Consider the following 25185-nt stretch of genomic DNA (forward strand, 5'->3'; position numbering starts at 1 on the left):
GCTGTGTCTTTGCTGTTGCACAGGCTTTTCTTTAGTTGCTGCAAGCAGGGGCTACTCTCTGATTGGGGTGCATGGGCTTCTCATCGCAATGGCTTCTCTTGCGGAGCACAGGCTCTAGGACATGAGGGCTTCAGTAGTTCAGGTCCCCGGGCTCTAGAGCACAGGCTCAGAGTTGTGGCACAGGGACTCGCTCAACTGCTCCACGCATGTGGGGTCCTCCTGGAATAAGAATAAGAATTGAACCCATGTCTCCTGCATTAGCAGGCGGATTCTTTACCACTGAGCCACCAGGGAAGCCCATGATTTAAGTCAAGTTTTTGTTTCTCAGTATTAATATAAATGTTCTTGAATATACTCTGAAATTTTAAATCAAAGAACTGAAAAAGTAGAAAACAATAAAATTTTTCAGTTGAATATACAGATCCTAATGTAAGTCTCTCTTTGAATGCTTTTTTTTTTTTTAATTGCAATATAATTGATGCACACTGTTAAGTTAGTCTCAGGTATATACTGCATATTGATTTGATGTATGTTAAATGCTTGCTTTATTTTAAAAAGTTGTGTTTAAGCATCAGATATAGAATGATTAGTGATTTTAAAAAACCTAGTTGAAGAGGATGGGCATGAGTTTAACTTTGTTACTTTAACTTAGTAACTATCTACTTTAGAAAAGAGTTTGAATTGCCACTTGATCTCTATCAGGCAGGTGAATACATAAAGGCAATGAGATTTTACTTTATTTATTTTTTTGATCTTGAGAAATAGATATCCCACAGTACCCTTTGCTAGCCATATCTGGAGTTTAATCATTCTTTTGTTAAATAATTTCTTCTTCATTTGTATCAGAACTCTTTTCTTCTTGTACCTTAAGCTTTATATTCCTCAAGTGTAGTCCTTGATAGTGTGGGTTCCTCAAAAGAATCAGGGTGTTTTATGTGCTTTTAAAAGGTTAGTTTAAATACAGTAAGTGAAGATCTGGCCACAGGTTACATCTCTAATACAAAAAGGATAATCTCATCTCTCTTCCTGCTTCTCTAATACAGCAAATGTCTGAAGGTGAGAAAGGGGATTAACTTGTGGCATTCTGCCAAAGAAAAGCGGGAAAAGATGTCTCTATTATTAATTTACTCAATAGGAAGTTAAGAAACATATCGTTTATGCCTTTTCTGTTATCAATGTAAAACATAATTCAGTTTCTCTAAGAAAATTAAAGTGGATTTTGAGAATTTAAAGAGACTGTTTTCCTTGACTGTAGCAATGCCTGGAATTATCTGCTATCTTATTCTGTGCCTTCTCTCTCACCGCCACCCTAGGACAATAGTCCCTTGGAAGAGCTTCAGACAGGCCCTTCATGAAGTACATCCCATCAGTTCTGGGCTGGAGGCCATGGCTCTGAAATCCACTATTGATCTGACCTGCAATGATTATATTTCAGTTTTTGAATTCGATATCTTTACGAGACTCTTTCAGGTAGGATGCTAAAATGTTGGCTGAACTAATTATTGCCACTTTTCTGAAGGGGAACCTTTTAAAAAAATAACATTTGGATATTTGGGAGTTTGCCTATTATAAAAGTATTTTTATTCTAGAAACTATAGTTTAAAAAAAGGTTAAAACTACTCTGTATTTTATATGTGTGTGTATATATATATATGTAAAAAGAGTAACTATATAATCTGCTTATTCTCCTCATATTTATAATCTTTCTCTGTTAAATATTCTTTACATCATTTTTTTTTTCTTTGCATCATTTTAATTTTTGTATTTTACCCTAAAAATGGGTATAATATACTTCCTGAGTTCAGCTACTGGACATTTATGTATGTTTCCAGCTTTTTCTCCTGTGGTATTAAAATTCTTGACTAATATTGAGATGCATTGATGGTTCACAACTCCTTTCCTTTTCTAAAAATAATGTGTGTATATGCAACCTTGCATAAACCTTTATTTGGAACTTCTTACTTGAACATCAGGCCTTGCCCTGTTTTCTTTGTTTTTGTCTGTTGTTTAACCTCATCATTACTCTAGTAGTAGCTCCAGCAGGTTAGAGCTGCTTGAAAATTTTCTGTATTTTGCACAGTTAGGCTTCTCCCTATAAGCATGTGTTATTTTCTTCTTAGCTTTTCAAAGTTTTTATTTCCCAAACATGTTTATCTTCCCTTAAAGTAAAATATGGTTGAAAATTTGTGACACTAAATGGAGAGTTTATATTTGAGTATTGAGGTGGATTTTTCTTTTGCTCTTCGTTGCTCTGAGGCTGGTTGTATGTTTGGAGCCGGATGGTCTGATTGATCTCTTGTTTCCTTAGCCCTGGTCCTCTTTGCTCAGGAACTGGAATAGCCTTGCTGTAACTCATCCTGGTTACATGGCTTTCCTGACATATGATGAAGTGAAAGCACGACTCCAGAAATTCATTCACAAACCTGGCAGGTCAGTGGAATGAAGCAAAGAGGTTTATTCACCTGAATTTTATTCTGTGACCTTTGCTGAAAAGGAGGAAACATGATCTTTTACTAGTTCCCCAGTGGCCACATTTCTGTGGTAGGATTGATGTCTGTTTATCAGAGGAATTGACTTATTCAGATACTATGATTTGACAAATGCTTTCAAGCCACTTAAGAATTAAGCTTTTGTGCCTTTTCCTTTTGGTGTGGAGTCATTGAAGAATCTATTATTGATGGTCTTTTTGATTTTTGTCTCTGTCTCATCTTCCACCCTAATGCAAGCATATGTAATCAAGGTTTTGTTTCTCTGTTTTCAGTTACATTTTCCGGCTGAGCTGTACTCGTCTGGGTCAGTGGGCTATTGGGTATGTCACTGCTGATGGGAACATTCTCCAGACAATCCCTCACAATAAACCTCTCTTCCAAGCGCTGATTGATGGCTTCAGGGAAGGCTTGTGAGTACCTACTGTTTATCATCTGTTAGAGTCTAGGAACTTAGGGCTGTGAAACTGCATCATTAATGACTTTATTCCAGGTTTTCTCTACGGGTTAAGATTCAGGAAACATTAACAGCTTATATTGTTTGAATTTTCAACTTCTGTAGGACTTCTGTTTTTATTTAAAAAGGATTCCTTGAGTGAAATTATTTTTTCCTCTACTATTTCCATTGTTACTCTGAGTAGATTTTATCTTTCTTTTTTTTCCACACGTTAACTTTTTTCAGGTCTGTATTAGATTTTAAAATATATAGTACTCTCCAAACACAGGGGCCTTCCCTAGAGCTCAACAGGTAGAGAATCTGCTTGCAGTGCAAAAGGCACAGGACACACAGGTTTGATCCCTGGGTTGAGAAGATCCCCTGGAGAAGGAAATGGCAACCCACTTGCCTGAAGAATCCCATGGACTGAGGTGCCTGGTGGGCTAAAGTCCAAAGGATCACAAAGAGTGACACAAAGACAGGACTGAGTTACTACAACACTGACAACATCAGTATTGTCCTCCAGACACTGATACTCTTTCTCCAGGGCACAATGCCACAGGCTCTATTTTAATCAAGGAGTTGATAAGCTTTTTTTGTGAAGGGCCAGATAGTAAATATTTCACCAGTCTTTGCAAACTGCATAAGTCTGTGTCACTTGGTGGTGCAGTGGTTAAGAATTCACTTTGCAGTGCAAGGGACATGGGTTCAATCCCTGGTTGGGGAACTAAGATCCCACATGCTGCAGAGCACTTAAGTCCACATGCTGCAACTAGAGATTTCAGTGCCACAGTGAAAGATCCCTCATGACACAGTGAAGATCTCCCATGCTGCAATTAAGGCCTGACTCAGCCAAATAAATAAATAGATAAATATTAAAAAAAATGTAAAGTGTTACCAGTTATTTGATTAGGCAAAATTAGGATGACTTAAATGTTCCTGATGGCAGCAGGCTCAATGGCCTTCATCCTAACTTCATTTTAATTCAGCAGAATTTCTTCAGGCTATGGGTTTTTGTGATCTCTGCTAATATTTATGACTTAAGTTCCTATTTATTATAGAATTCCTATTCCTTTGGGAATTCAAATTGATTAGCAGTTGGTAAGCACTAAGAATACTAACAGTTGGCCAGGTATGAGAAAACTACTTGTGTTTTAAAGTGATTAGGAAAATCCATTTTCCATTACACATCATTTTCTACAGTAATGTTAGAACTGAAAGGGGTACTTCACCAGATGTCAGAGCAATTTGATGCTAGAAGCTTCCTGGTAGTTGATCTCAGTGGCTTAATTTGCTTCTTGTTACTTTTCTTTCAAATTGGTGTCTCTTAGTGTTAAATCTGTAAACAAGGGTGTTTTAAGGTCTTTGGTTGAAGCAAATGTCGTTTTTTTAAAATTGAGAATTCACACTTTAATCTGTGGTCATCCACAGATAAAAATAGGAGTTGGTAAGTTGTGGCGCACAGACTAGGTCTTTTAGTCTGTGTCTAAGATAGTTTTTCCTTTTCAGAATGTTGTTAAAAAAAAATGAAGAATATGTGACACAGACTTACGTGGCTTGCAGAGCCTGAAACATTTACTAACTGGCCCTTTACAGGAAAAGCTTGTCAACCCCTTAATTAAAATAGAGCCTGTGACACCCTGGAGAAAGAATGTCAGTGTTTGAAGAGTATCTTCTTAGAACTGATCTGTGTTATTTAATTTTTTTGAAGTACTAATAAAATTTCTCTTTACACTTCTCCTAAATTGCCCTTTTAGAGTGAGAGAATTCCTAGATAACATTTGTCTGTACTAGTAAGCAGTGATAAATTGGCTTCAGTAGACCCCCAAGATTGGTTACTCTTTTTACAGCTATTTGTTTCCTGATGGACGGAATCAGAATCCCGACCTGACAGGCTTATGTGAACCAACTCCTCAAGACCACATCAAAGTGACCCAGGTGAGTTTTGTTTTCCATTTTAATCATATTTCTAGACCTAAGCTTCTGTGTATTACTCTGTAGAACTGACAGAATTACATTAAGTGGTTGGAACACTTAAAATTTTAAACCATCGACTAGATTAGTGAATTTATGTGTGTGTGGTCTCTTTTTAAACCCTGTTTCTTTTTTTTTTTTTAAACCCTGTTTCTTAAAATAGGACCAAGACTAGGTGCTTTCTGTTTTACCTGTTCACTGTTGTGACACTCTGTTTCCAGGCAAAGATTAGTATTACAAGTATTGCAGTCATTCATTCATTCATTCAACAAATATTTGTAGGGGACCGAATAATCTCTTTTTCTTTTTTAATCAAAGGAGCAATATGAATTATACTGTGAGATGGGCTCCACATTCCAACTGTGTAAAATATGTGCCGAGAATGATAAAGATGTGAAGATTGAGCCCTGTGGCCACCTCATGTGCACATCCTGTCTAACATCCTGGCAGGTATGGCTCCAAACCCTGCTTTCTCTCAGCTAAATAATCACAGTGAAGAATTGGGGATTGTATATACTTTATGGATATAAAGAATGGTTTGTGGGGTAGGTCCTAAACTTTTGGTGCTTTTTTCATTTTTAGGTACTGTATTTTTAGTGGACGAATATTTTAAGAACTTTCAGATGTGTGTGTCACCATCTCCTATTTCCTTTGTAGGAATCAGAAGGCCAGGGCTGTCCTTTCTGCCGATGTGAAATTAAAGGTACTGAGCCCATTGTGGTTGATCCCTTTGATCCTAGAGGAAGTGGCAGCCTGTTGAGGCAAGGAGCAGAGGGAGCTCCCTCCCCAAATTATGAGGATGATGATGATGAACGAGCTGATGATTCTCTCTTCATGATGAAGGAATTGGCTGGTGCCAAGGTAAGTCTACAGTTTAATAGATTGTGGCAGAATCTGTCATCAGCTGTGTCCTAAAGCAGTAGATCACTTAACAACATCTAAAATACAAGGAGTAAAAATAGTATTTACTGAACACTTACCATGTGAAAGAGAACCATGCTAAATACTTGACTACTTTAACTCATAATCCTATACTTAGCCATATTCATGTAACCCTATGAGTAGAAGCTAGTATTATCCTTGTCCCGCAATTGAAGAAATCAAAGAACAATGAGGCTAAGGAATTTGCTGAAGGTCACACTACTAGTAAGTCGAGCCAGAATCTGTGACCAGGCATCCCGCCTTCCAGGCCCATGCTCTTACTGTCTGTATCCTAGAACTGGGTTCTACTCGGATAGCTTGGTGGAGAAAATGAAGGGGGAGTAAAAGAATTGGACTCTGTCTTGCTACTGTGACTAGAATATTTTCTCTTTGTTTTTTTCTCTAGTGAAGTCTTGGCAATGGAAAGTTAGGTTTAGGCAGGAGAAACAAGGGCTTGTTAACCAAATAAATGGCAACTAAAGTGATTGGAAGGTGGTAGGAGGTACCGTACAGAGACTACACAAACTAGAAAGACTCTAGTAAAGGTAGGAAAGATAAAGGCCAAGAAAGGATGTGACCAAATTCTGTTACATCAGCAGTAGGATAAAACAGAGATTTATTCACTAATTCAAAGTAAGGCAGTCACCAAAGACTTTAATAAATATAGGGCAGACAGAGGTTCTAATATGCTGTCAGTTCTCTAGTTTAGGCTTTTACAGCTTTCATAGGAGGCATTTTTTGGTGCAGAAGAATCTTTCTTTTGTATCAGCACCCGACTGCCTGGCGCATGGTAGGTGCTCAATAAATCCTGAGAAGGTGGGTGGGATTCTCTTCAGTGGTTGTAACCCGTTTGTCTCTTCCTCTCTGTCCTCAATGCCACTGCCTTATTTCAGGCTCTCAAAAGCATAGGTTCTCCCTGTTTCCAGAGTCATTGATCTACAACATACACCTTGATCATCTCATTCCTTTGCCTCATGCTCTTTAGTGACTTCTCATTACTTAATGGATTAGTCAGTACATTCTCTGTTCTAGGCATTTTGCCCTGATAATCCTTTCCACTTTGTGTTTTGTGGAGTCTGAATCATCAAAGATTTCTCCATGCTTTTGTCTTGATAGTTTCTATGTAATTTAGCTCAGTTTTCATATCCTGAGAAATCTTTCCAGACTATACCCTGCTTCTCCTACCCCTAACTCACACATATTTACCCAAATATAATCTAGGTCTGGCTAAGTGTTTTTGGGATACTGTGAAATGTTTGCCATAGAACTTACCACCTGGTAATAATTTATTAAAAGTATTTCTTGGAAATTACATGGCAGTCCATGCCTGGAAATTCCATGGCAGTGATTAGAGTTCCTTGCTTCCACTGCTGGGTTTGATCCCTTGTTAAGTAACTGATGCAGAGTACATCATGAGAAACGTTGGGCTGAAAGAAGCACAGGCTGGAATCAAGATTGCTGGGAGAAATCTCAATAACCTCAGATAGGCAGATGACACCACCCTTATGGCAGAAAGTGAAGAGGAACTAAAAGCCTCTTGATGAGAGCGAAAGAAGAGAGTGAAAAAGTTGGCTTAAAGCTCAACATTCAGAAAACGAAGATCATGGCATCTGGTCCCATCACTTCATGGGAAATAGATGGGGAAACAGTGGAAATAGTGTCAGACTTTATTTTTCTGGGCTCCAAAATCACTGCAGATGGTGATTGCAGCCATGAAATTAAAAGACGCTTACTCCTTGGAAGAAAAGTTATGACCAACCTAGATAGCATGTTGAAAAGCAGAGATATTACTTTGCCAACAAAGGTCCGTCTAGTCAAGGCTATGGTTTTTCCAGTGGTCGTGTATGGATGTGAGAGTTGGACTGTGAAGAAAGCTGAGTGCTGAAGAATCTATGCTTTTGAACTGTGGTGTTGGAGAAGACTCTTGAGAGTCCATTCTGAAGGAGATCAGCCCTGGGATTTGTTTGGAAGGAATGATGCTAAAGCTGAAACTCCAGTACTTTGGCCACCTCATGCGAAGAGTTGACTCACTGGAAAAGACTGATGCTGGGAGGGATTGGGGGCAGGAGGAGAAGAGGACGACAGAGGATGAGATGGCTGGATAGCATCACCGACTCGATGGACGTGAGTTTGAGTGAACTCCAGGAGTTGGTGATGGACAGGGAAGCCTGGCGTGCTGCGATTCATGGGGTCACAAAGAGTTGGACAAGACTGAGCGACTGAACTGACTGACTGACTGACTGACTGAATGGGTAACTGAGATCCCACACACCATGTTGTGTGACCAAAAAATAATCATTTCCCATTGTAAGTTCCTAGAAGGCAAGAGTCACCTCTTGTAATTGGCTACTCACGAGTGAGCACATAGTAATTGCTTTGGATGTTTGGGAATTAAAAAGACATTGAAACGGGAATTGATAAATGTGTCTATGCTATATGGATAGTTGAGGAAATCTGGACTATTTGAGTAGTACATTTTAAATTTTTTGAAATTGACCCTTATGGGTGTTCTTTTGCAAGTCTGTCTGTAGGGTGAATTTCTAACAGTCGGATTGCTAGATAAGAGTATGTCCATTTAAACTCTTTGAGAGAAGAGAGGGATATAATTAGTGGTAGGGCATATGGGAATTTCAGAAAGCAATGATATTTCATTTTTTTAGCTGAAAGGTAGGTTCTATGTGGGTGTTTCATCTTATTCTTTGTACCTTATAGTTGATTATCTACTTTGTATGAATAAATATTGGAGTAAAAATATCTGTAACTTTTTTTGGATAGACGTTAAAATTTATTCCCCGTATTTTTTGCCCTAAGGTCCCTCCTAAAGTATGTGCGACTGTGAGAGGACCTGCTTCATCACATCCCAGTAGCTTGTTGTTTTGTTGCTTAATTTTGATTTATTTTTAAAACAGTGAATCTACTTTTAAAAATATCCTTGTGATAAATACACATGGTTTTTTTGTTGTTGTTTAAAGTTGAAAAGAATTGCTAAAAATGTTAGTTATCTGCTTCCATCTCCTCCAGCTTCCATGTCCCATTCAGATTTTTCCATTCCTAAAGCTGTTCCTTAGCCATAGGCTATACTGCTTTCTCCTGATTTTTCGATATTAGTTATGTGTTTAGGAAAGGATTTAAATCTCTTATCTTCCTCCTTCCTACTCCCTAACTTCCGACTGTAGTTAATTGGAATGTTTTTTGGTTCGGTCAGTATTCAGTGTTTAAATGATTTTTGCTCCCTATTGTTTCAAGTAATATACTATAATGTGATTACTTCTGCTTTGTTTTACAACCTTGCACTTTTCTGAAGTAATTGATTTGTTTTTATTTCCTTAGTTTTCAATTTGTACCTGTCACTACTGAACATCCTCTTGATGTAATTTTCTGTGGAGTAAATTCTGTGCATGTATTAATAAAGGAGATGTTGTGTAATGTAGTATACTGGTGTATGGGAGTCTGCCATGCTTTGGCACCAGTGTGGACTGGTGTTCCACTGAGTGTGCTGCCTTCTGTCGCCCTGAGGTCTCTCTTCGCCATCATCATGGGACTTCATTGCCTCTCTCTGTGTTGGATTTTGTAACGCCCATGTTTTTCTGTTTCTTGCTTTAACTTCCTTGTTTGAGTAGAGTATGCCCTCAAAATAGCATTCTGTGAAAAGGTGAGAGGTGAAATTTTTAAGACATCTGATATCTTAAAAATGTCTTTATTCAGCCCTCAAACTGTCTAAATATAGACTTACTGGGTTGAAAAACAATTTTACCTCTGTAAATTGTTACAGCCTCAGTGACTTCTAGTTTCTAGCATATTTTTGCTCTTTGATGCCTCCTTTCTCTCTGTCCTCAGAAGCCGTAGTCTTTATCCTTGATTCCCTGAAAAGGGTGTTGTTGTTTGGCTTGTTATGGGTTTCTTTTCTTTGGGCTACCTATGTAATGAACACTTTCTATATGGATATTTATATCCCTTAGGTCTTGCGAATGCTCTTTTTTTTTTTTTTTTGTAATTTCTTCCTCATATGCACTTTTATCCTTTTATTGAGCTTTATTATATGTTGAGATAAAAGAACATTTTAGGGATTGGTTATGATATTGAGGCATGAATTGAAGAATATGATTGATTAGCTCAACCCTCTGCCCTTTAGGGATGAGAAGGAGGGATGGATGGTTGGGGGGATCAAAATAGGCAGAGAGGGCCTTCCAAACTGAGAAACAACTTGAAGAAAGTTAAGGAGGTAGGAATTCCAAAATAGAGAATTACAGAGAACGCTATTGGTTAGGGAGACCAAATTAGACTTGTGAAAGCCAGGCAGGAAAGTGACATTTTATGACATGGGAAAGTAGGAGTTACTGGTGGATGGTTTTTGAGCTAGTGAGGATTTAAGGATGATTAAGCTGGTAATGGTGAACAAAATGATTTGGTGAGATAAGAAACTAGAAAGTTGGGAGAATTGTTAGAAGGTGGTTTTGATAAATTAGGTCTGAGGTTGGTAAGTAGAATGAAAAGGAAAATATAGATATGCCAGTCTTTTGTGGAAAAATAAAAAGATACAGTGAAAGAAAGAGAGTGAAGTCACTCAGTCCGATTCTTTGCAGCCCCATGGACTGTAGACCGCCAGGCTCCTCCATCCATGGGATTTTCCAGGCAAGAATACTGGAGTGGGTTGCTATCTCCTTCTCCAGGGAGTCTTCCTGACCGAGGGATTGAACCCAGGTCTGCCCACATTATGGGCAGAGACTTTACCATCTGAGCCACCAGGGAAGGTGCAGTGACTGCCTAGATGTTGGTGGTGGAGGGAGAGTGAGTTTGGCTTTTCACTTTCTTAACCCTTGAGGTGCTGCGCTGCTCGTGCTCCATTGCCTTGGAGGCCATGTTCTTAGGTGTGAGTCAGAGCAAGCAACCTGTAATGCAGGCCTTTTCCCTCATTCTCCTCCTGGCATTAATGATGGGACTTACTATGGAGATGGTTGTTTTTCTGTCATTTTACATAAGTGCTTATAATACATATTTGCCTGTTTTCCATCTGTTTTGCTTTCAGGAAATGCAAATGCAAAGTAGTATTTTGTATAAATTCTCGTATATCTCTTGACAGCCTACTTGGACAAGCTTATCAGCTATTCATCACCCTGCTGTGGGCAGGGAAATGGAAAAGGTTATACATTTTATTTGTTTGTTTTGATTTGGCACAATTTTTGGAATACAAATTGACAAAAAAAATCATTGCTTTTAATTACTGAATCGAAATAACATTTCTTTGGAAGAACACAAGATGCTTTTTAATAATACCATTGATCACTTTATCTTATAAATCTCTCTTTTTTCTTTGAATCATAATAACCTCTGGAGAATTTATTTACTTTGATTTTTTTCTTCATTCTGCTCCTTAAGCATTATTTTCCTAGATGATTTGTTGAGAGATTAATGTGTATCCCTTTCTTTTAATACAACTTTCTTTTTTTAATCTTGAAAAGATTTTTCTTCTTCTGAAGATTAAGAGATGTAAAATCGTAAAGTTTTTTTAAAATTGTAAGCTTGGAAGCTTCTTACAGCACAGCAGTTTCTAGATACAAGCTTTGTAGCTTGTATCTCCATGGTACTTTTGTGATTGAGAGCGCCCTCTTATGGTAACATAAAAATAATTCAGAAAGCACTTCTGTAAGCCAAAGTCAGGCTCATTGGTATAATCACTGTTCATATTCTACTTCTTTACATCTTTAGGAGTTGAGAGTTACCCCTACTCAAAACAAGAATAACCTATTAGGAAATTTTTACTTGTATTAGGTGGAACGACCTCCTTCTCCATTCTCCATGGCCCCACAAGCTTCCCTTCCCCCAGTGCCACCACGACTTGACCTTCTACAGCAGCGAATATCTATCCCTTCAAGTGCTTCTGGTCTTGGAACTGCTTCGAAGGTAAAGCATTATCCATTTCTATAGTTTTTTCTGATTCTTTTTTGTGGATTAGTGGAATTTGATTACTTCCATCATGCTTCCATAGGCTCCTTCTGGCTCTCTTCATAAGGACAAACCATTACCAATACCTCCCACTCTTCGAGATCTTCCACCGCCACCCCCTCCAGACCGTCCGTATTCTGGTGGAGCAGAAACCCGGCCTCAGAGACGCCCCTTGCCTTGTACACCAGGCGACTGTCCATCCAGAGACAAACTGCCCCCTGTCCCCTCTGGCCGCATTGGAGAAGCATCATGGCTGCATCGGCCAATCCCCAAAGTACCAGTAGTTGCCCCAAACCCTAGTGACCCCTGGACAGGGAGAGAATTAACCAACCGGCATTCACTTCCGTTTTCATTGCCCTCACAAATGGAACCCAGAACCGATACGCCTAGGCTCGGAAGCACATTCAATCTGGATACCTCCATGGTGAGTCCTGATTTTGAAATTATTTATCTTAGTAACAAATATTTGTGGATGACATTGATGGGGAATGTTCTTTGGTATGTTTTGTACTGGATTCAGAGATAATATCATCCCTATTTTCGAGAAATATATCTGTTAATATGTTTATTAATGCAATAAGCATATTTCTGCCATGAGTTGTATAAATAGAAAACACTTTAATTTTAGAGAAAGAAAAGATTATTTCCAGATAGAGCAATCATGAGGGCTTTATGAGAAGAGTGGCATCTGAATTTGAAGTATCCTTTCCAAAGTGGATACTGTTTTAAGATAGACCTACAATGACAGAAATGCTTAAGATGTATTGTGGAATAAGAAGTGTTTAATTTGAGAGGAGAAGTTTTGTGTATCAGAGTAGGAAAGGGGGCTAGAAATGAACATTGTTGCTAGACGAGAGGACACTCTCCCAGAAGAATTGGAATTTATTTGGTATAAATGAAGAGTACATGAAGATTAAATTAGTGCAGTAATGTGACCAAAATGATGGCTTAAAGAGAGGAATCTAGGAATAGTATGCAGAATGGATTAGAAAGAGAATGGATGGAAAAAAGACAGGTTAGCAGTCCTTTGGATAAGCAGGAGATACGGGATAGAACCGGGGGTGGGAGCAGTGTATTCCTTCTTTTGTTGGTTCTTTATGCGCTCAGCAAGAAATCTTGCCCTCAAAAAATTTACATTCAACTGGAGGAAGGATGAAAAATAAACAGGGTAAACTATAAAATATAAAAGGTGTTTCATACTGATGAATGCTGTGGAGAAAAATAGGGTGGAAACGGTGTAGAGAAAGCTGGAGTTGGGATGGGGAGGCACATGAAGGGGCGACATACATTTCTCAGCAAAGATTTGGAGTAACAGGGGATGGAGGGAAAGCAGATGAGTTTGGGAGAGTCTGTGGTTGTAACCACAGAGGGGTTCCACATAGCTGATACAGGGTAAACGAGAGGGAGACTCCTGGTCCAGGAGCAGAAGGGGGAGCCTGATTAGATAGAGACTTTAGGGAGCATGAAACAAAGACCCAGTGAGTCTTGAAAGCAGTTGGTCGGTGGAAAAAAGGATGAGAGGTCGCATATACATATATACACATATGCACACACCCCAGAGGTTTTTAACCTGGCTAACTAGGGATAGATATGTTGAATTTGACACAAGCCATTAAAGGAAGAATTGGACAGTGGCTAGTTAGAAACCCAAGAAGAAGATGGAACTGGAGGGTAAAGTTGAGAAATGCTGTAGTCCTTAAATGAACTATGTATTTCTTGGTTGAAAGGGAAGGGGGAAGGTAACTTAGCATTTAAGTGGCATTTGTGGGATAGGCAGTCTTAATTAGTGAGAGTGGATTAGGTTTGACTTTCAGTGGCATCAATATAGAAAAATATGTAGATTTTTAAAGCTAGAATGATATTTGTGCAGACAGCTAGTTTCCTCAAATCTTTCTAGAATTAAAACAAACAATTCCCATTTCCTTGCCTCATTTTTAGATCTGTCCTCCCTAACCCTTATATTTGAGCCTTCAACTGTACTTTTGTCACATATAATAAGCCCAAAGCATGGCATTGAGGATGAGACCTCTGTCTATATGACTGTTCTTGTTATTTTGAATAGATTAAATAAGAGGAGATGCTTAGCTATATTAAGAACATTTTTTTTTTTTTTAAACTCTTTTCTTTCCAGAATATGAATAGCAGCCCATTAGCAGGTGCAGAGTGTGAGCATCCCAAAATCAAACCTTCCGCATCTGCCAATGCCATTTATTCTCTGGCTGCCAGGTAAGTTTACTAAAACTGTATTTCATACAGTAGAGTTGATACTTTCAAACAACTTGTTTATAGGAAATTTAGAAAACCCAGAGGGTTGTGAAGAAGAAAATAAAAATCGACCTGTATTTCTATTATTTAAAAATTATCATGTATTGGACTGTTTCTTTCCATTATTTTCTCTGTGTATATGTACATAGTAGGAATGCAGAAGCAGGAGGTCAAGAGATATCTGCAGTAACAGGCAAGTTTGGCCTTGGAGTAAAAATGAAGCAGAGCAAAGGCTAAGAGAGGTTTGTCAAGGGAACACACTGGTCATAGCAAACATCCTCTCCCAACAACAAAAAATGAAAAGGAAGTTTGAGACCAAAAAAACAAAATAAGGTACAACGAGGAGTGTATTGTGGAAAACTTACATATAGGCAGTATTGGGCAGACACCCATCCAGAGGCACTTGTAGCTGCACTGCACGTCACTGGAAGGGGAACAAGGGAGTGTAAAGGGGCTAAAGCTAGAGATAGACTCTGACTCCTGAAGGAGAAGTGCGTCTGCAGCAATAGGAACCCGGTGAGGCGAGCTGGGGGGAAAATCTCTTGCCATTATTCCTCACAGACCATTAATCACCTATGTCAGCCGAAGCTATTCTTCCAGTTTTCATTTCAGATGAAACAAAGGTAAAGGTTGATGGGGAACTTACCTGGCTTGGGCATATTCCTTGTGAGCAGGCTAAAGCCCAGTCACAGAGAAGGGGGAGACATGGGACTGCAGGTGTAAGATGGAGCTCACAGAATAGAAACCAGTAGGTTTCAGCTACACAGTTATTCAGGAGTGTATCATTTAATTTCCACAGTTTTGTGACTTTTCAGTGTTACTTTTTTTAAAATTGATTTGTAACTTTATCTATTGTGATTAGAGAAAATATTTTGTATGATATTTAAAAAAATCTATTGAGACTTAGTTTGTGGCCTAACATATTGTCCATCTGTAAGGTGTCCTGTTTGTACATGTGAAGAGCGTGTATGCTGTTATTGTTGAGTAAAGCTTTTTGTATTTGTTACATCTAATTGGTTTACTGTGTTAAGTCCTTTGTTTCTTTACTTATATTATATTTGGTTGTCCTGCCCATGATTATGAGTGGGGTGTTGACATCTCCAGTTATTGTAGAGCTGTCTGTTTCTCCCTTCAGGTCTGTCAGGTTTTGCTTCATGTATTGATATTTGGATGGTCTGTCATTAGGTGTATCAGTTCAGCTCAGTCGTGTCCGACTCTTTGCAACCCCATGATCCACAGCACACCAGGCCTCCCTGTCCTTCACCAACTCCCGGAGTCCACCCAAACCCATGTCCATTGAGTCGGTGATGCCATCCAGCCATCTCATCCTCTGTCATCCCCTTCTCCTCCTGCCCCAATCCCTCCCAGCATCAGGGTCTTTTCCAGTGAGTCAGCTCTTTGCGTCAGGTGGCCAAAGTATTGGAGTTTCAGCTTCAACATCAGTCCTTCCAGTGAACAACCAGGACTGATCTCAGGTGTATAAATGTTTATAATTGTTAAATCTTCCAGTTTATATAATGTTCTTTGTCTCTTGTAACCTTTTTTCACTGAAAGTCTATTGTGTCTGAATATTAGCATAGCTCCCTCCTCCCCACACCTCTTTGGTTACTATTTGCACAGAATAACTTAATCCATCCTTTGGCTTGCAGCCTGTTTGTGTCATGGAGTCTCAAATGAGTCTCTTATAGATAGCATATCATTGGATCGTGTGTTTTAATCCAATTTGCCAGTCTCTGTCTTTTGATTGGAGAGTTTAGCTCATTTATATTTAAAGCAATTACTGATATGGAGGGACTTCTATCATTGTGCTGTTTGTTTTCTGTATTCCCTGTAGTTTCTTTGTCCCTCATTTCCTGCATTACTTTGTTTTCTGTTTAGTTTTTTTGTGTGTGTGGTGAAATGTTTTCAGTTCCTTTCTCATTTCCTTTTTCTATATTCTATAGATTCTTTCTTTGTGTTTACCATAGGGATTATACATAACATCCCAAAGCTGTAACAGTATAATTTGAATTTATACCAGCTTAACTTCAGTAGCATGTAAAAACTCTGCTCCTTTACTGCTCCACCACACCCCTTTGGTTGTTGAGTCACTAAATTACATTTTTATATATTGTGTGCCCCTGGTTCTTTTAAACTAGATTATGATCTAGTTCTTTTAAGTGCACTAGTTTCCTAAAATTTATATGGAAAAAGAGATTTGGAGTTACCAACCAAAGTTACAGTAAAACTAGCTTTTATACTGTTAATTATGGATTTTTTTCCTTTTAAATGCATTGGTCTCTTTTATCATGTAGGAAAAAAAAGGTACAGTTACAAACCACTCTTACAACGATACTAGCTTTTATAACTGTCTGTGTATTTACTTTTATGCAAGTCTTTATTTCTCCATACAGCTGGAAATTACTGTCTAGTTTTTTCATTTCACCCTGCAGGACTTGGGCATTTCTTGCAGGGCAGGTCTGTGGTCATGTATTCCCTCAGCTTTTGTGTATTTGGAAATATCTTGATTTCTCCCTCAATTTTGGAAGCAATTTTACCAGATACAGGCATACCTCAAGAGATGTTGTGGTTTGGTTCCATACCACAGCATTAAGGTGAATATTGGGATAAAGTGAGACCCTGAATTCTTTGGTTTTGGTTTCCCAGTATATATAAATGTTGTATTTACACTATGCTGGAGTCTGTTAAATGTGCAGTTGCATTATGTCCTATACACACACACACACACACACACACACACATCTTAATGTAAAATGTTTCATCACTAAAAAACTCTAACCATCACCTGAGCCTTCAGCAAGTCATAATCTTTTTACAATGGTAATACCAGAGATCACTGATTACAGATCACTATAACAAATATAATAATGAAAAACCTTGAAATATCTTAAGAATTACCAAAATGTGGCACACAGACATGAAGTGGAAAAATGCTGTTAGAAAAATGGTGCTAATAGACTGGCTCGATACAGAGCTGCCACAGGTCTTCAATTTATTAAAAAAAAACAAAGTGCCGTGTGTGAAGTGCAGTAGAATAAGGTAAGCCTGTGCAGGATTCTTGGTTGAGAGCTTCTTTTCTTTTAGCATTTCGAATATATAAGCCGACTGTCTTCTGGCCTTTAAAGTTTCCGATGAGAGGTCTGCTCATAATCTCATTGAGGATCACTCATGTCTGAAGATTTGCTTCTTTCTGTATCTTTGTCTTTTAAGAGTGTGAGTCTTTTTGAGTTCCTTTTGCTTGGAGTTTGTGGGACTTCTCAGATATTTGCGTTCATTGAGTTGGGAAGTTTGGGGCCCTTATTTCTTCGTCTATTCTCTCTGCCCCTTTTCTCTCTCTCTCCTTCTAGGGCTCCCACCGTGTGTATGTTGGTCCTTTGGTGGCATGTCCCACAGCTCCCTTAGACTGTGGTTTTCTTCAGTCTTTTTTTCTTTCTGTTTATTCCTCAGCCTTGATAATTTCTGTTGTTCTCTGTTCAAGTTCACTGATTCTTTCTCCTTGCTGCTCAAGTCTACCTTTGAATCCCTCTAGTGATTTTTTTTTTTTTTTATTTCACTTTACTTTTCAGTCTAGAATTTCTTTTTTGTTTCTTCTTAGGTTTTTCTGTCTCTATTGATACTTTCATTTTGTTCCACATGGTTTTCTTGATTTTTCTCCACATCTTCCTTTAAATCTCATGGAAGTCACTTCAGCCAGAGTGAGAGGGACTTAGAACAGTGCAGGGAGGTGCAGCAGCAGTGGCTGCGGCTCCTGCCCTTTGTCAGCACCTCTGAGAACAGGAGCAGCAATCCATGATCAGAACACAGATTCCCAGCATTTGAGGGGCTGAGTCCTTTTTTGTCCACCTTGACTCCTGAATGTTACTTGAAGGCTGCTCCAGGAACATTTGTACAGCTGCCTGCCCTGTGACAAGGGTTGGGAATGGATAGCTGCTACTATGCTCAGAACTGAAATTAATAGCAATTTAGCGTCCTGACCTTTACCTGGCAGTTACAAGCCTTCAACAGACTCTGGAGTTACAAAATGGTTACATCAGACAACTTCTACCATCTTCCCAGAATCCTCATTGAGTATCTGCTTTTTGTTTCATTGCTTTCTCCTCTTATATTTTTTTCTTCCAACTTTCTTTAGGCTTTACTTGTTATTTATCTAGCTCCATGAGCTGGGTGCTGTGTTAATATGCTCAGGCTGCCATAACAAAATACTGCATACAGACTGGGCAGCTTAAGCAGCAGAATTTAATTTTCTCATAGTTCTGGGGACTGGAAGTCCAAGATCTATCAGGATGTCAGCGCATTTGGTTTCTGGTGAGGGATCTCCTACTGGCTTACATGCTTGCATAACCTTCTCACTATGTTCTCACATGGCTCTTCCTTCATACATGTGTCGAGGGAGAGGTATAGAGAGCAACAGCAGGCTCTCTGGTGTCTCCTCATATCAGGACACCATCCTGTTGGCTTGGGGCCCATCCTCATGACCTCATCCAGCCTTAGTTTCTGCCTCAGATGCCCCATGTTCACATATAGCCACACTGGGGATTCGGGCCTCAACACAGTAGTTTGGGAAGGATACACACATTGAGTCCATAACAGATGCTATAGCTGTAAACCGCAGATTTTGATATGTCATGTTTTCTTTATCATTCACTTCAAATTATATGATGATTTTCCCTTTGTGATTTCTTCTTTGACTCATCAGTTGTTTATATGTTCCTTGATTTTCAAATATTGGAAGATTTTCTAGTTATTTTTCTGTTCCTGCATTCTAGCTTCCTTCCAGTGTGGTCAGAAACCATACCCTGTGATTTAAATTTGTACTACTTGTGGGACCTTCCTTATTGACTAGTTTATGATAAATTCCATATGTGTTATACCACTTTCATTTTATAAAAAGGAATATTCTGCAGTTGTTGGGCACAACATTCTGTATATGTCAAGTTTGTTAATTGTATTCAAATGTACTATTTCCTTGCTGATTTTTTTCTTTAATTTACGTGTTCTGTCGAATACCAAGAGGCGTTATGTTAATAACTCCACCTGTAATTGTGGATCTCTCTTTTTTCTGCTTATTTCTGTCCACTTGTATGTGTATTTAGTCTGTGTACTTAGGGTACATAGAAATGTAGAATTATTGACTAAATAATCATTGTTCTTGTTACTCCGTTTACTCTCTGATTGCACTTCTAACCAGCTTTAGTCTGCTTTATCGTTATTGTTCAGTTGCTTAAGTCCTGGCCGACTCTTTGTGACCCCATGGAATTTGACTTATATTAAAATGTCTGTATCAGAGTCCTAACCCCTGGACTCAGCTCTCTTTTAGTGTTTGCTTGAACTTTTTCCATCCTTTTACTTTCACCTTTCCTGCTGAAGGGATGTTTGAAGGTATGTTTCTCGTAAGCAGTATATATAGATATACTTGCTGGCTTTTTTCCCCCTTAAATCCAGTCTAGCATTTTTGTTTTAAAATATTTGTTCCGTACCCTTTCCCCCATTTTTCCTGTCTTTGCTCATTTTTTCCCCCCCTAGTTTCTTTCTTTGGGAGTAAAATAGTTTTTATTATACCATTTCACTCCTTATATTCTTTTAACAGTTATCCTCGGGATTCCAACATATACCTTTGACTCGTGATCATTAGAGTCCACTTGGAATCAGGGCCTCTTAACACTTCAAGGACATTTAAATTTCCACGTATTTATCCTCTAGTATTTTCATTTCTTCCTGCTTTGCCACCATTCCATCTGAAATCTTTTTCCTTCTGCCTAAATAACTTCCTTTAGAGCAACAGAGGGAGAGAAAGAGGACGGTGTGTTAGTATATCTTCTATTAATGGATTCACTTAAATTTTCTTTGACTTAAAATATCTTTTATCTTTCATTTTTTAAAGATTTTTTTCTAAGTATAGTACAGTCAACCCTTGAACAATTCAGGAGTTAGGGGCACCAACCCATTATGTATTGGAATATCCAGATATAACTACAGTGCGCCCTCTGCATCTACAGTTTTTTTTTTTTTTGTATCTACAGTTTTACATCCAAATTCAACCAACTCTATGGATTGTGTAGTACCATAGTATGCATTTATGGGGAAAATGTGCATAAATTGGACCAATGCAATTTAAACCCATTGTCTTCCAACACTTTTTTTTTTTTTTTCCAACACTTTAAAAATATCATCACACTGCCTTTTGACTTTTATTGTTTCTGTTGGAAAATGAGAATAATGTTGCTCCTTTAAGGGTAATGTTTCTTTTTCTGACTACTTATAACACCTTTTTGTCTTTGGATCCCAGCAGTTTTACTATAATGTGCCCATGTAGTTTTCTTTATATTTTTGCTTAAGGTTTTTGAGTTTATGGATTTTGTCATTTGATGTTTTTAATCAGTTTTAGAAAATCTCAGCCACTGGGAATTCCCTGGTGGTCCAGTGGTTAGGATTCTGTGCTCTCGCTGCCAAGTGTCTGGGTTTCCCTGTTTGGGAAACTAAAATCCTATAAGCTGTGCAGTGCAGCCCCTTCTTGCCAACCCCCCACAAAAAAATCAGCATAGAAAATCTCAGCCACTATTTCCTTTTTCTTTTTTAAAATTTTTATTGGAGTAGTTGATTTACAATGTTGTGTTAGTTTCCAGTGTGTACTATTTCTTCAGAAGACTGAAGCAGTGCAGTCTCTCTTCTGTGACTCCAATTACCTGAAAGTGCAGTCTTCTCATCATACCTCGTATAGCTCTTTTGTCATTTCCATGTTTTCCATTCTTTTTCCTCTCTTTACTTGAGTTGGAATAGTTCTTACTCTATTTCACTTACCTAATCTTTTTCTTTTTTTTTTTTCAGTTTCTAATCGGCCCCAGAATCTATCTAACAAATACTGTGTTCTTAGGTTCTAGACTTTTCATGTATAGCTTTCTAATAAAATTATTTTTTCTTGAACATATAAATTATAACTATTTTAAGGGCCATATTTGTTACTTTCAACTTTGTCTCTCTAGTTTGGCAAGATAGCCAAAGTACTACTGATTTTTGCTTGGTTTCTCAGAATCTTGTCCCATGCATACATGGTTTAAGATTCACAGTAGCTCTAGGGAAAATTGCAGGCAGCATTTCAAACCTATTTCTCTACTATTCCCTTCTCCAGGATTTTTGACTCCTTGTGTCTTGGCCATTGTGATATTCCCAAATTCCAATCCCTCTCTCCTCAGTCTGTTGAAAACTACATCGAAAGGTCAAGTTCAGAACTCCTAATATGGGGCTTATTGCAGTGTATTCTCCTTGCCTCTGGAAAGAGAATATGCCTCTGCTTCTTTCTTTTGTATAGTTTCCTGCTTTTATAGCTGGCTGTTATAGGCAGACGGTCAGACAATACTTGTTACTTGGCCATGGCTGTAGGGATATAAAATGTATTTATGTTTTGTAAATATACATTATAAATATACATAAATATACAAATATAAAAAAATTATATATAAATATTTATAAATTAAAATTTATAAATGTAGTACTCTTGCCTGGGAAATCCCATGGACGGAGGAGCCTGGTAGGCTGCAGTCCATGGGGTCCCAAAGAGTCGGACACGACTGAGCGACTTCACTTTCACTTTCCACTTTCATGCATTGGAGAAGGAAATGGCAACCCACTCCAGTTCTTGCCTGGAGAATCCCAGGGATGGGGGAACCTGGTGGGCTGCTGTCTCTGGGGTCACACAGAGTTGGACACGACTGATGCGACTTAGCAGCAGCAGCAGCAGCAGCAGTGTTATGTTTTCCCTTTTTTTTTTTAACTTAGCATTATATATTGGTCACTTCTTCCTTTCAGTTAAAAGGTTCTTCAAAATCCTCACTTTTTTTCTTTTATTTATTTTTTTTTAAATTTATTTATTTTAATTGTATTAATATTGTATTGGCTTTGCCGTACATCAACATGAATCCGCCACGGGTGTACATGTGCTCCCCATCCTGAACCCCCCTCCCACCTCCCTCCCCGTACCATCCCTCTGGGTCATCCCAGTGCACCAGCCCCAAGCATCCTGTATCCTGCATCGAACCTGGACTGGTGATTCGTTTCTTATATGATATTATACATGTTTCAATGCCATTCTCCCAAATCATCCCTGCCTCTCCCTCTCCCACAGAGTCCAAAAGACTGTTCTATACATCTGTGTCTCTTTTGCTGTCTCGCATACAGGGTTATCGTTACCATCTTTCTAAATTCCATATATATGTGTTAGTATACTGTATTGGTGTTTTTCTTTCTGGCTTACTTCACTCTGTATAATAGGCTCCAGTTTCATCCACCTCATTAGACCTGATTCAAATGTATTCTTTTTAATGGCTGAGTAATACTCCATTGTGTATATGTACCACAGCTTTCTTATCTGCTGATGGACATCTAGGTTGCTTCCATATCCTGGCTATTATAAACAGTGCTGTGATGAACATTGGGGTACACGTGTCTCTTTCAATTCTGGTTTCCTCGGTGTGTATGCCCAGCAGTGGGATTGCTGGGCCATAAGGCAGTTCTATTTCCAGTTTTAAGGAATCTCCACACTGTTCTCCATAGTGGCTGTACTAATTTGCATTCCCACCAACAGTGTAAGAGGGTTCCTTTTTTTCCACACCCTAAAATCCTCACTTTTAACAGTTGCATATTATTACATAACATGACTGTTGTTGCTCAGTCCTGTCTGACTCTCAGCGACCCTATGGGCTGCAGCACACCAGGCTTCCCTGTCCTTCACTATCTCCTGCAAGTTTATGACATCATATATTTAATCATTCCTGTTGTTGGATATTTATTTTGTTTAAAAGCTTTTAATGTAATGACTTTACTTCAGTGTATCTTTCTACATAGCCAGAGATGGAGCCAAGGTAGAATTACTGTGACAGAGAATGTGAATGTTTTAAAGTATGTATTGCCAAAATGCTTAATGAGTAAATGGTGCAATTTTATATTTTTATTAACATCAACAAAAAGAATTGTAATTAAAATTTTTGCATTACCCTTTTAATGACCTTTTTCTCTTTATGAAAATAGTATGTGTTATAAGAATATTTAAAAAACACAGGTGAGCAATGCTAAAAAAAGTTAGAATCTTACCACCTAGAGTCAGACAGTAATTGACAACAGGTAGTATACTCATTGCCATTCTTATGTGTTTAGAATCATGCTTGCTGTTTTTTACTAGGAGTATCTTGAACATCTGAGGATGTTATATATTTCTTCTGCCACAGTGATTTTCGAATTACTTCAGGTAATTGCAAAGCAGTTCATTCTTTCTGTTTTTTTATTCTTCCTCTTCCAGACCTCTTCCTGTGCCAAAGCTGCCTCCTGGGGAGCAGTGTGAAAGTGAGGAGGACACAGAGTATATGACTCCTTCCTCTAGGCCCGTGGGACTTCAAAAGCCAGACGTGAAGTGGCCTCCGGAGATAGCACAGAGTTCACGGTAGGTTCACAATAGTCCTGTTAGGGAATTCAGTTGACACCAACTCACTCACCTGCTTGGCTTGCTGCCTGCACATAGCATTATCCAGCCAAAAATAAAGCAGAAAGATGTGTGTAGCTGCTAATGTTTTAAGCTTCTTGCAGCTGTAAGCAGTTCCACTTAACGTTTCTTCAGCATCACAGTAATTTCAAAAACATACACAGCTGTTACTCGTAATAGGAGTCAATCTTATGATATTTACTAGTAGTGACACTGGTGAAGGGAGAGTGTTATCTTGATAGAATCAGGGTCTAGAGAAGTTGTGAATAAGTGACTCCTGGTAAGTCTGCAGATAACAGAGTTCTGTTTCTGAAGATAATTATGCCACTTTCCTTCCGGTCCAGAACGTGTGACTGTGACCAGCAGATCGATAGCTGTACATACGAAGCCATGTATAATATTCAGTCCCAGGTGGCGCCGTCTGTCACAGAGAGTGGTACCTTTGGTGAGTAGTCATTCTGCTACTTTATTGGTTTGTTTATTTAAATTTATTTATCCATTTGGCTATGCCGGGTCTTAGTTGCAGCACTTAGTTGCAGTGGGATCTTTAGTTGTGATGTGTAAACTCTTAGCTGCGGCATGTGGGATCTTAGTTCCCTGACCAGGGATCAGACTTGGGCCCCTTGCATTGGAGACACGGAGTCTTAGCCACTGGACCACCAGGGATGTCCCCAGTTTTGCTGCTTTAACAATCATTGATGTGCCAGAGGAATGAGCTGGTAATGTCTGGCCAATGAAAGCTTGATCTAAGTGAAATATTCTTAAATAATTTTCTTTGCAAAATATCTTTGATCTATGGCAGTAAAGGCCTTTCTTCTCTTTTATTTCTCACAGCCAGTTCCATTTGGGTTTTTCATCCTTCCAGGGCCTGGCGGCCCTTGTGTTATATGGCCTGGACCTGCAGTGCTGGCAGCTAGCTCCCTCTTACTCCCATTGCTTTTCAACATTGATGAAATTCTTGTGTGTGTGGGTGGTGAACACTCAATTCCCATGTTAACTAGCTTACCAAGTTGAAAGTTCAAGAAGGCAGTACATACAACAGGGCCCTTTGGCTGATCTTCCAAGGTGAAATGCAGATGAAAATATTGACTGAATGCTGTAAAGTGGTGCTTGAGTCTTGGATTTCAGTGGCTGTTAACCTTGGCCAGGGTTGCTTTTGACATATTTAGAAAAGTAGAGCTGCAGGATTGGTGCAGATTTTAGGTTCCTTGTTTCTTTTATTTCTACCCACAGGGCCACACAGTGTTTGGCCCATAATGGATATTCAGTAACTGATGCCATATATGCTTGATGAGTGGATGTCCCTGTCCTGAAATGTTAGAGAAGTACATTAGAAAAAGAGGATAACTGCATGAACTTTTGTCTAGGTGAAGGGAATTTGGCTGCAGCCCATGCCAACACTGGCCCTGAGGAGTCAGAAAACGAAGAGGACGGGTATGATGTCCCCAAGCCACCCGTGCCTGTGGTGCTGGCCCGCCGCACGCTCTCCGACATCTCCAACGCCAGTTCCTCCTTTGGCTGGCTGTCCCTGGAAGGTGATCCCCCGACACGTGAGTCTCCAGGCTCCCTCAGGTTTACCCAGAAATGCTGTGTGGCTCCCTATTTATATCAAAACAGAGATGACTGCCTAGGGACAGTAAGTCAGTAGCCGAAAGGAGTGGACCAAAGTGGGAGGAGAGCTAGTCCTGGGA

The 25185-nt window shown here is 39.0% G+C and overlaps 1 protein-coding gene across 4 annotated transcripts in view; it reads left to right on the top strand.

Moving 5' to 3' along the window:
- Nucleotides 1–25185, top strand: part of CBL (Cbl proto-oncogene) — a 99409-nt gene that overhangs the window by 65340 nt on the left and 8884 nt on the right. For 2 of the 4 annotated variants that reach the window (XM_086339642.1, XM_086339643.1), the window contains 13 exons: nucleotides 1314–1470; nucleotides 2309–2430; nucleotides 2762–2899; nucleotides 4773–4860; nucleotides 5215–5346; nucleotides 5554–5757; nucleotides 10898–10957; nucleotides 11587–11718; nucleotides 11804–12184; nucleotides 13892–13986; nucleotides 23315–23455; nucleotides 23839–23939; nucleotides 24862–25044. In XM_086339642.1, coding sequence (XP_086195768.1) covers nucleotides 1314–1470; nucleotides 2309–2430; nucleotides 2762–2899; nucleotides 4773–4860; nucleotides 5215–5346; nucleotides 5554–5757; nucleotides 10898–10957; nucleotides 11587–11718; nucleotides 11804–12184; nucleotides 13892–13986; nucleotides 23315–23455; nucleotides 23839–23939; nucleotides 24862–25044 — 1934 coding nt within the window. The remainder of the gene's footprint in view (nucleotides 1–1313; nucleotides 1471–2308; nucleotides 2431–2761; nucleotides 2900–4772; nucleotides 4861–5214; nucleotides 5347–5553; nucleotides 5758–10897; nucleotides 10958–11586; nucleotides 11719–11803; nucleotides 12185–13891; nucleotides 13987–23314; nucleotides 23456–23838; nucleotides 23940–24861; nucleotides 25045–25185) is intronic. The other 2 variants (XM_086339641.1, XM_086339644.1) reach the window with 1 other exon arrangement.

The sequence above is a fragment of the Bos grunniens genome, chromosome 15, assembly GCF_055505025.1.
Source record: "Bos grunniens cultivar Pamir isolate PY7600 chromosome 15, Bosgru_T2T1.0, whole genome shotgun sequence".
Classification (NCBI taxonomy): Eukaryota; Metazoa; Chordata; class Mammalia; order Artiodactyla; family Bovidae; genus Bos; species Bos grunniens.